At 37.1% G+C, this 10869-nt stretch overlaps 1 protein-coding gene across 1 annotated transcript; it reads left to right on the forward strand.

Moving 5' to 3' along the window:
- Window positions 1-10207: 10207 nt before the first annotated feature.
- Window positions 10208-10663, forward strand: LOC126456282 (uncharacterized). Its single transcript, XM_050092034.1, has one exon. It carries the CDS (start codon window positions 10208-10210, stop codon window positions 10661-10663), a length of 456 nt encoding a protein of 151 aa, XP_049947991.1.
- Window positions 10664-10869: the final 206 nt, after the last annotated feature.

Raw genomic sequence — 10869 nt, forward strand, 5'->3', positions numbered from 1 at the left:
CCACCTAGCGGTAGCTACTGAAGCTAATTGATAGTAACATCTTTAACGTTGCTGATCTGTAATACCTTAGACAGTGATGCATGTGGCCAGTGAAAGATTTACACGGAAGATATTTCTTATTGTAAAAACAACTGGCATGACAGTGAGCCACTTGAGTGTACCTACAGACCACATGACTGCCCGGTGTGGGAGTAGGAAGTTGTATGTGCATTGTCGCTGCATGTGGAAAAACGTCTTTATTACTTATGACTACATTCAAAAGTTACCCGTAATGGAGATTTATTTTGGAGCACTTTTTAATATCTTTGGAATTTCATCTGTTTATGAGCTATTTAATTTGCTTCGCGAAAGTAACAGACAGCAAATTCAGCTTCATTGCCTGTAATGCTTAATAACCATTTTATTGCAATAACCAACTAAAACGTTATAAGAATATGCGTACAAATCGCTGAGAGGTGTATGCATACTGACATTTTTGCTACAGAAACAAGCTCAGTTGGCCATTGTTGATTTACTGTCTTTAAAGTATCTTATCAATGGAGTAAACTTTTCACTATAAATGAAGAGTCTTTAACAATGACGCTATGAACGCCCGAAGATTCATATAGTAAGTACACTAAAATCCACAATACTGCAGCATATGCATAACCCCGACAATTTTATTTTAGACAGAAGTAGTTTATTACGTACAATAACAACGAAATTAAAATTTAACATTCTTTGATAGAGACAGATGGGGCAGCCATTTCTTAGAAGTTATTTTTGTTCAAGCCCACTTCAGATACCAGGACATTCTTTGTACAAAGTCCTGGTCAATATGCAAAGCTATGGAACAGATTCATTGGATGATTCCAATAAATGAAAATAGCTTGAACGATTCCATGTATTTTATTTACCAAAAGACTTTTTTCAAAGAAACAGACTATTCTTACTTTTAGAAGTATATGATATACAAGCGATATTTTCGTAGATCTCTATCTACATTTACCTCGATTAAACAAAGGAACGTGTTGTTTTCATGGCTATTTTAATATTCTCGTCTGTAGTCTTAAATCTGTGAAGTTTGTGTCACACGATTTTCGATCATGTACTGTACTACCCAAATTCACCATTATCCTCGGGATAGTTTAATTATTCGTATGTTCTAGGGACCGTAGGAATCGTAAATGCAATCAATGAAGTGTAATGAGCCTGTTTTACAACGATACATTTTTTCTCAGTGAAAAACTGGCAGCATCCTGCCCATTTACATGATTGTCTGAAGCTACTTTTTCTGTTATTTCTTTTTTTTACGTGTAATGAGTTTACCTGACTATGTTCTCTACTTCAAAAACATCTGCCCCGTAATCCAGACACATGAACATACTTAAAAATTATTCTCTAGAGTAAGAGGAGTTGTCAAACAGGTATGATTTCAGTTTATGTTTGAAATTAATTTTATTGTCTACTAGCTGTTCCCAAGCATGTGTTCCTGTGGCTTATTCTGGTTAAGTGAAAAAGAAAGAAAACAGAAAGCACATGTTTATAACATGTATGGGAATGGGATATATGTCCTACCTCCTTTTCCTCCCATCTCAGTCCATCTCCTCCTCCTCTTCTCTTTGTCCATATCCTCTCCCTTCCTTCCTCTCTTTATCCATCACCTTCTGCCCACTTTATTTGCCCATCTTCTTCTCCACTCTGTTTCTCCATCTCCTCCTGCCCCTTCTCTCTCCCCCTCTATCTGTCCCTATCTTATACTCATTTCTATTCCATCTTCTCCTTTCCTTTACTTTCTGTCTCTTCCCGTCTCTCCCTCTATCCATCTCCTCCTTTCTGCTTCCTATCTCCATTTTCTCCCATCCTTCTGTCCATCTGCCCTCCTCCATCTCTGTGACCTTGAGACTTGTTCATTCTTATTGCATAGTCAAATTCTCTGGTAGTATACTAATCATCAGCTGATAAACTATAAATACAACTTTCCCATTAGCTAACAACTTTTATAATACATTAAAATATATAATCCACATCTATCCAAATGTTCATTAGGGTGTTGTGTAAAAATTCAAAGTAAATCGGTCAAGAACTTTTTGAGATTTTTTTCCCCTTTATGTGTGCTACATTTTTATTTATATATTGATATATCAAAATAGGTCACAGTATATAAGAACATGCACATATTTGAATAATTTTGCAGCAATTTGTGAAGAACTTTCAGACATTTACGATTTTCAACAAACGAATATTTACATTTTTATGTGTATATATGTAAATGTTCATTTCTTTAAAATCGTTAATCTCTGAAAGTTCTTCACCAATTGCTTCAGAATTTCGAACACAATGTTGCATTCCAATTGACAAGTATTTTTATGTATCTGCTGAAGTACCTAACTGCATATGTGTGTGTGTGTGTTACATGGTAAATATACATATTAAATAACAATTATATATATATATATATATATATATATATATATATATATTTACCATTTGGCTCTATACTACGAATATAAAAACAATCACATATTAGGATACAACACTGCATTAAATTTCAAAGGAATCATGAAGAACTTTTGGAGATTTTAAGATTCTTAACAAAGAGCATGATATTTTGCTAGCAATAAATGTATGTTCAGAAGAAAACAACACCTTGAATGACTAGAGATAAGACGTTCATATTCACAGGACATGTACATCAGTATGTTCTGCAGAAATGATTAGCATTTCAGTGACTTTGGTTGAGCATGTGTCCTGTTGCCTAGTAGGCACTGTGTCTGCCACAGGCCCCGATAACTTGTTCCATACATGATGGCATCAACGTATATAAGACGCAAATGGCGACCTGTGGTATAGCCATCCATGCTGCATTTACCAGGTTCCAAAGTTCATCTGAGGTGGTCACAGGACTGCACCTGTTGTTTCATCATATCCCCCACATATTCGAGTGGCAACAAGTCTAGTAATCTGGTGGACCACAGCAATAGGCCGACATGCTGTGACATCAAGAAGGCATGTATTCATAAAGCAACATGTGGTCATACATTGTCTTGCTGAAAAATGACTTCTGAGGTGTTGTGCAGAAAGGATATGGCTATGAGTCACAGGATGTCATTCACACAGGTCAGACTGCTCACAGTGACTTGGACAAGCACCAACTGTGATATGTAGCTGTACCCAGTAGCACCCCATACCACAAGGCCTTGAGGTGGCGCTGTATGTCTTTTGCGAATGCAGTCACTGTAATGCCACTCCCCCAGTCCTTGGCGAACCAAAATGCAGCCATCATTTTCAAACAAACAGAACCTGTATTCATCTGAAAACACTGTCTGATACCGTTTCTGTCCCCAGTGATGTCATTCCATACAGCATTGTCATCTAGCATTTTTCTGCCCATTCGTCAAAGATAAGCAGAATAGTGGACCAGGTGCGTGTAACCAATGCCATAATAAATTGCGAGAGACTGTCCCCCCATAGTGTATGATGTGTTACGCTGTTCCACGGTTGTGCCAGAGCTGAGGATGCAGAGCCATTTGGATGAGCTGCTGATCTTGATGGAGAGTGGCCTGATTGCTGCAGCCTGACCTATCTTGTCGTTTTCTACAGCCTTCCATAAATCATTCTGCACACACTCGTTTCACTGCCAAAACATTTATCCCACAAGGGTAAAAATTTCTTGGATGGATGCATCACATTCTCTCATGCCTATAAATGACCTCTTGCAAACTCATTAATTTGATAGTACTGCTCATGCATACACCTTTGAGGCATACATGCAGTTTTCTTAAGAGACACTGATCTATTAACCTCAGTTTATAGCAACAACAAGAGCAAAGGCACATTTTAACAGTAGATGATGTTGGTCTTGACCGATATGGTTCAGATGTGTGTGTTCAGCAAAACAATATTTGCAATTTGTTTATATATATGTAAATGTTCATTGGTATAAAATCGTTAATCTATGAAAGTTCTTCACCAATTGCTTTAGACTTTTGATGTTCTGCCGAAAGTCTAAAGCAATTGGTGAAGAACTTTCATAGATTAACGATATATATATAAAGTTGCTAACAAAATATATCCTTTGTTCAGGATCTTAAATCTCAGAAATTTCTTCACTGATTCCTTTGAAACTTTTACACAGTGTTGCATTCAAATACGCAGGTGTTTTTGTATTCCTACTGTAGAACCATATGGTGTATAAATATACAGGGTGTCCCAGCTATCTTGTCCACCCAAAATATCTCTGGAACAATAACAGCTATTGGAAAACGACTTTCACCGGTATCAATGTAGGGCTGGGGCCCATGAATGTATATATTTGGAAACATTCTAAAACGAAAGCATATGTGTTTTTTAACACAAACTTATGTTTTTTTTAAATGGACCTCCTATATTTTTTCTTCAGCAATCCATAGCATGACAAAGCACATACACAATGGCGTTGATTGCATCGCAATGTTCCCATTACATCCCGAGATATTAAGACGTGAAGTTGACGCTTGAAACACCCGACTTGCGCTGCTAGCGCACGTCCTGAGGCTCAGGCGTGAACCCCATGCTGCCCGTAATCGCGATGTGATTGACATGCGTAATCACACTTCCATACTTATCAAGAGGTCCGAAACGAATAATACGGTCTGCTGCGCGATTACGGGCGGCATGGGGTTCACGCCTGAGCCTCAGGACGTGCGCTAGCAGCGCATGTCGGGTGTTTCAAGCGTCAACTTCGCGTCTTAATATCTCGGGATGTAATGGGAATATTGCGATGCAACCAACGCCACTGTGTATGTGCTTTGTCATACTATGGATTGCTGAAGAAAAAATATAGGAAGTCCATTTAAAAAAACATAAGTTTGTGTTAAAAAACACATATGCTTTCCTTTTAGAATGTTTCCAAATATGTGCATTCATGGGCCCCAGCCCTACATTGATACCGGTGAAAGTCGTTTTCCAATAGCCGTTATTGTTCCAGAGATATTTTGGGTGGACAAGATAGCTGGGACACCCTGTATATGATATGTATTACATTCTTTTTAGTATGTTTATTTATACACTGTGTAACAAATATGTATGAAAAGTCCATGTGCAGAATTGCAGTTTGGGGCAGGTGGGGAGCAGGGTTTGATGCTCAGTTACTATTTGAGATGAACAGAGGGTAAAGAGTTTCTGATTTAGCCTGGAGCAGCAGCCATTCACATAGCCATTCGAGCAACTGTTTTATTGTAGCTATGTTACGATATATTAAGAAATATTTGAATGACAAACTGAAGATGGTGGCAAGGCAGCTTGTGCGAATCGATTAATTCGTTTTGCATAAGATTTTATTTGGGCTCAAATTAATGCTCAGTTAATGGCACTATTTGTATATGCACCATTCAGATATTACATGTGAAAACAGTCATCCTCCAGATTGGAGCACGACTGATGATTCAAATTCGGTCCACTGGTGTATCGTATTTTGGTGTAAGACATGTTTTAACCATCTGAAAAAATCTTGCTTCGTTTGAATTTTATGTGCAAGGAAAAACACACTTTTTTGGTAGGTTTTTGAAGTGCACCATTTTTATACTTTAAAATTGTATGTATCAGTACAAAATTCGAACAAAGACAGATACAATGGAAACTGGTTATAACAATCTCAAAGTCACTGACAGTTTATATTCGTTACAGCTGATAGTGGAATAAACATGGCGTTTGCCTCTTTTTTCGGTAAAAGTTTCATATCTGTGAATTTTAGGGTGTCATAGAATTAAAACTTTAAAACATAGCAAAAATATAGTACACCTATAGTATTTCCAACAGAGTATTTGTGGAGAGGGAATGACGAGGAATTTTTCTTATTTTATGCAGTATATACAACAGTAACTTGGCACCAAAATGTAAAAACGTCGAATAAGAGAAAAAAGAAGCAGCAGGAATGTAAATTGCTCAATAATGTCAAATGCTGTCTTTGATAATGAATGAGCTAGAATGTTGAGCATGTTTGTAACTTTCTGTAAGTGCTTTATAGCACTTTATGACACAACTTTGTTCCAGTAACTGCATTGTGAAAATTAATCGACAGTACCAAAATAAGAAGCAGTATTCTATAAAAACAATGACACAAAGACCTACATTTTCTCCTACTTTTCTCTTTAAAATGATGCACGTTTGTGATGCACTGTATATAACACATCGAAAATATCCAACACAGATAACCATAAAACATCAAGAACGAATACACTATTATTTTGCTTCTGTGCACTGAAAAAAAAAACATATTGGAATTTAATTTTCTAACTTTCTACAATCACAGACAAGGAAAGTGTTGTTTAGTTTTTTAACCAGTTGTATTAACTTTAAAATGCTGTACTATAACACATACTACAATACATCATCCTAGTTAGATAATCATTTATCTTTCTTTCCTTTTTGCATTTAAGAAATGCATACACATTCACAATGCATTCGTTTTCAAACATGGATATTGTCATTTGGGTTAAACTCGTCTTTGAAAATAAGAAATTTTTGTAATGTTTTCACTGCACTGAGAACTTCTTTAAGTAATGACACAAGTAACTGTTCTTCTTGTTCATTTTCATCTTCACCAGTCATGTGTTGGCTATGGATGTCAGTTACAATTTATTCTTCACTTGCTGAGGCATACACAATAAGACTGCTGTTTACCTAGGTGAAGTCTTCTATTTCACAAGTTGACAAACATGAACAAAGTTCTTGCACTATTTCCATCAGAGTTACATCATCGTCATCTTTATCATCAGCACCATCAGCTGTTGCTGAGAACGTGGCGCCCTCATTGTTGGATGGAGAAGAACGACCTCTGAAACCTGCATGTTTAAAACAACTGATAACTGTATTCTCGGTGACATTTTCCCACATTACCGATATCATTAAAATTACATCAAGAACGTTGAGAACTGATTCTTTACCTTCTTCGATTCTCTATAACATTTTCATAACCTATAGTGTCCTGTACTGTATTTTCAGAGATTTTATAACTCCCTGGTCTATAGTTTGCAGAACTGAAGTGACGTTCGATGATAAAACTACTAACTTTATACAATGTAAATTGTCGACTACTGGATGAGGGGGGGCAGTTATCGACCTGGAGAACTATTTCTAGTTTCTTTGCGTTCAGTCGTGAGTCTGGTTACTCAATCACTTTTCAAAAAGTCAGACGTCATCCAAGATTTTGCATTGTTTTCATCAACTACAGGTAGGGACTAAATGTTACTAAAATATCTAAGTTTTCTCGATTTTCCGATCACCAAAAGCTTTTCTTTATATGACCCTGCCATGTTTGCATCACCTATAACAGTGATTCTTTCCTTAGACATTTTCCCACCCAAACACTGTTCACCTTTAAATTTCAGAGTCTTATTTAGAGGCATGTTGTAAAGCAAGCATGTTTCATCTCCAGTGAATATATCATCTGGCTTGTAACCTTCACACAAAGCAAAGCAAAGTCTGTTACGCCATCAAGTACACCAGCAGCCTCACCAAAAATTTTCCTCGCAGTAATATTATAGAGAGGTCAGGAACATTTTATCTAAGATGAAGAGTAATTGAAGTTTGGGTTTCCCAACAGACATGCAAATTTATTGGCTTTCACTTGAAGACTAGGTCCATCGATTGGTGGCACATTATTTGATCTTTCCCACTTAAACATTGTAAGTAGAGCTTCTTCAATATCTTTGTGTTCAGATTATATCGCCTCCTTCATTGTAGAAATTGGTGAGTGTGGCACAACCAACACCGCGATGCTAACGTTTATCTCCACATTTTTTATTTTCTGTATTATGTGTAACTTTTCTTCAACATTAAATACTTCCCTCCTTTTTACGACGTATTTAAAGAGATGCTTGCATTGTCTGTCTGACACAGACACACTAATTTGAAACCAACAATCTACAGAAAACAAGAGTTTAAAAGTAGTGTGACGTTGTTATAATCCATTCATCATAAGAATAAACATGATGTAAACAAACACATACGAGAAGATTTGTCAGAAGCCATAGCACACGTACACTGGTGTTGTTACGCCCTTGGAAGTAGGTTCTACTTGTGTACTAGATATATTATCACTAAGTTACGTTAAATGAAATTCTATGATATTCAAATGTATTAAGAGCCATCATCGTTTTTCTTAATCGCGCTTTAGCTAAGTAGTTTTTATTTAAAAAATCGTGTTCAGTCACAGCTTCTTCAGCTTTGTGCTCTGATTGTCGCGCTGGTAATGTGAATATGAAAATGGTTCAGTTTGTTTTCTGTTCTGCAGTGAAACACCTGTGTGGAATATGGTTAAAAATTGCTGAGAAATAGGCTGTTCTTAAAGTGTTTTCATAAATTTACGGAGTTAATCGGCTTTGAAGTTTTCCCAGCCACTGTATGCAATACAGTTGATACATACATCCACATTGTTTGGTCAGAGGGTTAGCTGCCCCTGTAATAAAATAACTGAGTGAATAGATCAACGATGAACTTGAACATGTGTTATGGGACGTCCGCTCCGAATAAATGCAACAAACAATAACGAACAAAATGAGATCAGCAAATAAAAGAGGTTGCACAGTCTGTAGCGTATTAGAATAGTAACCATATGCACTTAATGATGATTTGGTTCAAATCTACTTACAGTCATTTTTTTCTCGTTCAGTTTTAAATACCTGCATCTAGTAATTATAAAACTCATCACTGTTTTTCATGAATAATGCACGCCTTCTTGTTTCTAACTACATATTGGACGCAAAACTTCTTTTTTCATTTCAAACAGAAATTCTTAACTATCGATATTTTGTGAAAGACATTATAAAAGTTCTTAAATTAAGAAAACATAACAATTTAATTTTTAAGGCTAAAATGAGAAACCAAATCTTCTTTATTTGGACTGTGTCCATCGTTTTATACCACACAGGTAGATAAGTATCTTAGAAAGACCACTGACTGTAACCAACACTACTGTGAAATCCCTGTAGTATGCTTCCGCATTGCACACAGCTCGCTCAGAAAAATTACCCTATGTTTAAGTTAGAAATTTTCACCACTCTTATTTGTAATTAGAATACTATATCAGGTGGGAACGAGTGGCTCACAGTTACACAGGTTGTGACGCCACATGAGCCATATTTGTTTCATGTATATGTTGTCCTGTGGGCAGTGTCAGCCATAACTGGCTCACATGCGAAGTTGTGTTTAGAGGACTCATGAGCCTCATAGGGCTCACTGATAATGCGTTTCAACTACGGGTTTAAAAGTGGTGGCTCCACTGAACACTCTCATGTTCACAGCACTAAATATTTTTGCAGTTGGTAGCCATGGTGATACCTAACTGCAACTGTCAGAGATATACTTAACAACAACTCAGCTATGGTAGTACTTTGTTAGCTTTGCTGATTGGTTGTGTATGCTAGTTCAGGTTGCATTTATGTATTTGATTAGTTTCCTAGTTTGTTATTATGGCCAAAAGAAGACAAACCTTTGAAGAACTTTAAAGCTAGTGAGTGAGGCTACGCAAGATAGCTTACCTAGTTGTGAAAGTGAAATTTTTGATAACACAGACAGCGACTCTGATTATGAGCCTGATAATAAACATTGTGTTACAGATCGTACAAATTAACAGAAGTTTATTGAACGTGATTTCAAAGAGAATGACTTTGAGGAATTGAATATCTGTGATACCTCTAATCTAGATAACACTTTCCTTTTCGTCCTATCTCTCCACAAAATACATTAGGCCCACAAGACCCTCCCCACTCTACAGACCATAATTATTCAAAACATGCACTGTTGCAAAATGATGTGGATGTGAGTGTTATGCATGTAAAATGGAAATGAAGTCCCATGCTTCTTTACAGAGCGTAGGGGAACGGTGCGGGAGACCCGCACCGCCTTACTAGGGAAGGTCCTAGTGGAGGTGATATGCCATTTTCTTCCTCCGACCGTAATGAGGATGAGTGATGATGATGAAGATGACACAAGAACACCCAGTCATCACGAGGCAAGAAAAATCCCTGACCCCACCGGGAATCGAACCCAGGACCCCGTGCGCAGGAAGCGAGAATGCTACCGCAGGACCACGAGCTGCAGACGTGTTATACATGACAGCTACAATTCCGAAAATGACTCTGATGAAATGCCAGATGGGAATATCACTAATATGAGCAGATGCTACTGAGGAGCCAAAGATATATCCTTGTGCTTTTCCCCTCTTTTATCAAATGATGTTTTGGATATGTTGAGAAATTGTTCACCAGAAGAAGCTTACTTTCATTTCATTGATAATGACGTGTTTGAGTTTCTTGTGGCTGAAACAAATCGATATGCAAAACAAAAAATTGATTCTCAACAACTTAGTCGCAGTTCCAGGCTAACGAAATGGAAAGAAACAAATATACCAGACATGAAACGTTTTTGTGGCATTATAATGTTGATGGGCTTGGTAAAAATTCCAAATTTAGCTTGCTATTGGAGCAAGGTTAGCTCCAGTATGTCACGTAATTGGTATGAAATACTCCTCAGATTATTTCATGCTTCTAATAATGAAACTAGACTTGAGGGGGATAGACTCCGCAAAGTCCAACCTCTCTTAGACCTGATAGTACCAATATTCAAGGACACGATTTATCCTCAAGAGGAAATTTGTATTGATGAGACTATTATCTCATTTAGAGGGCATCTGTCATTTTAGCAATATGTATCCAAGAAAAGTCATAGGTATGGGTAAAGGTCTTCAAACTTTGCCATCCATCTGGCTCTAATGGAACCTCAGAGTCTATGCTCATAAGGAAGCAACTACAGGTGTTTGTGTTCCACAAAAAGTACTTATGGAGTTACTTGACCCTTTGTTGCACAATGGGAGTACACTGCATTGTGACAATCGGTACAGTAGTGTAT

This window comes from Schistocerca serialis, chromosome 2 (assembly GCF_023864345.2).
Source record: "Schistocerca serialis cubense isolate TAMUIC-IGC-003099 chromosome 2, iqSchSeri2.2, whole genome shotgun sequence".
NCBI lineage: Eukaryota > Metazoa > Arthropoda > Insecta > Orthoptera > Acrididae > Schistocerca > Schistocerca serialis.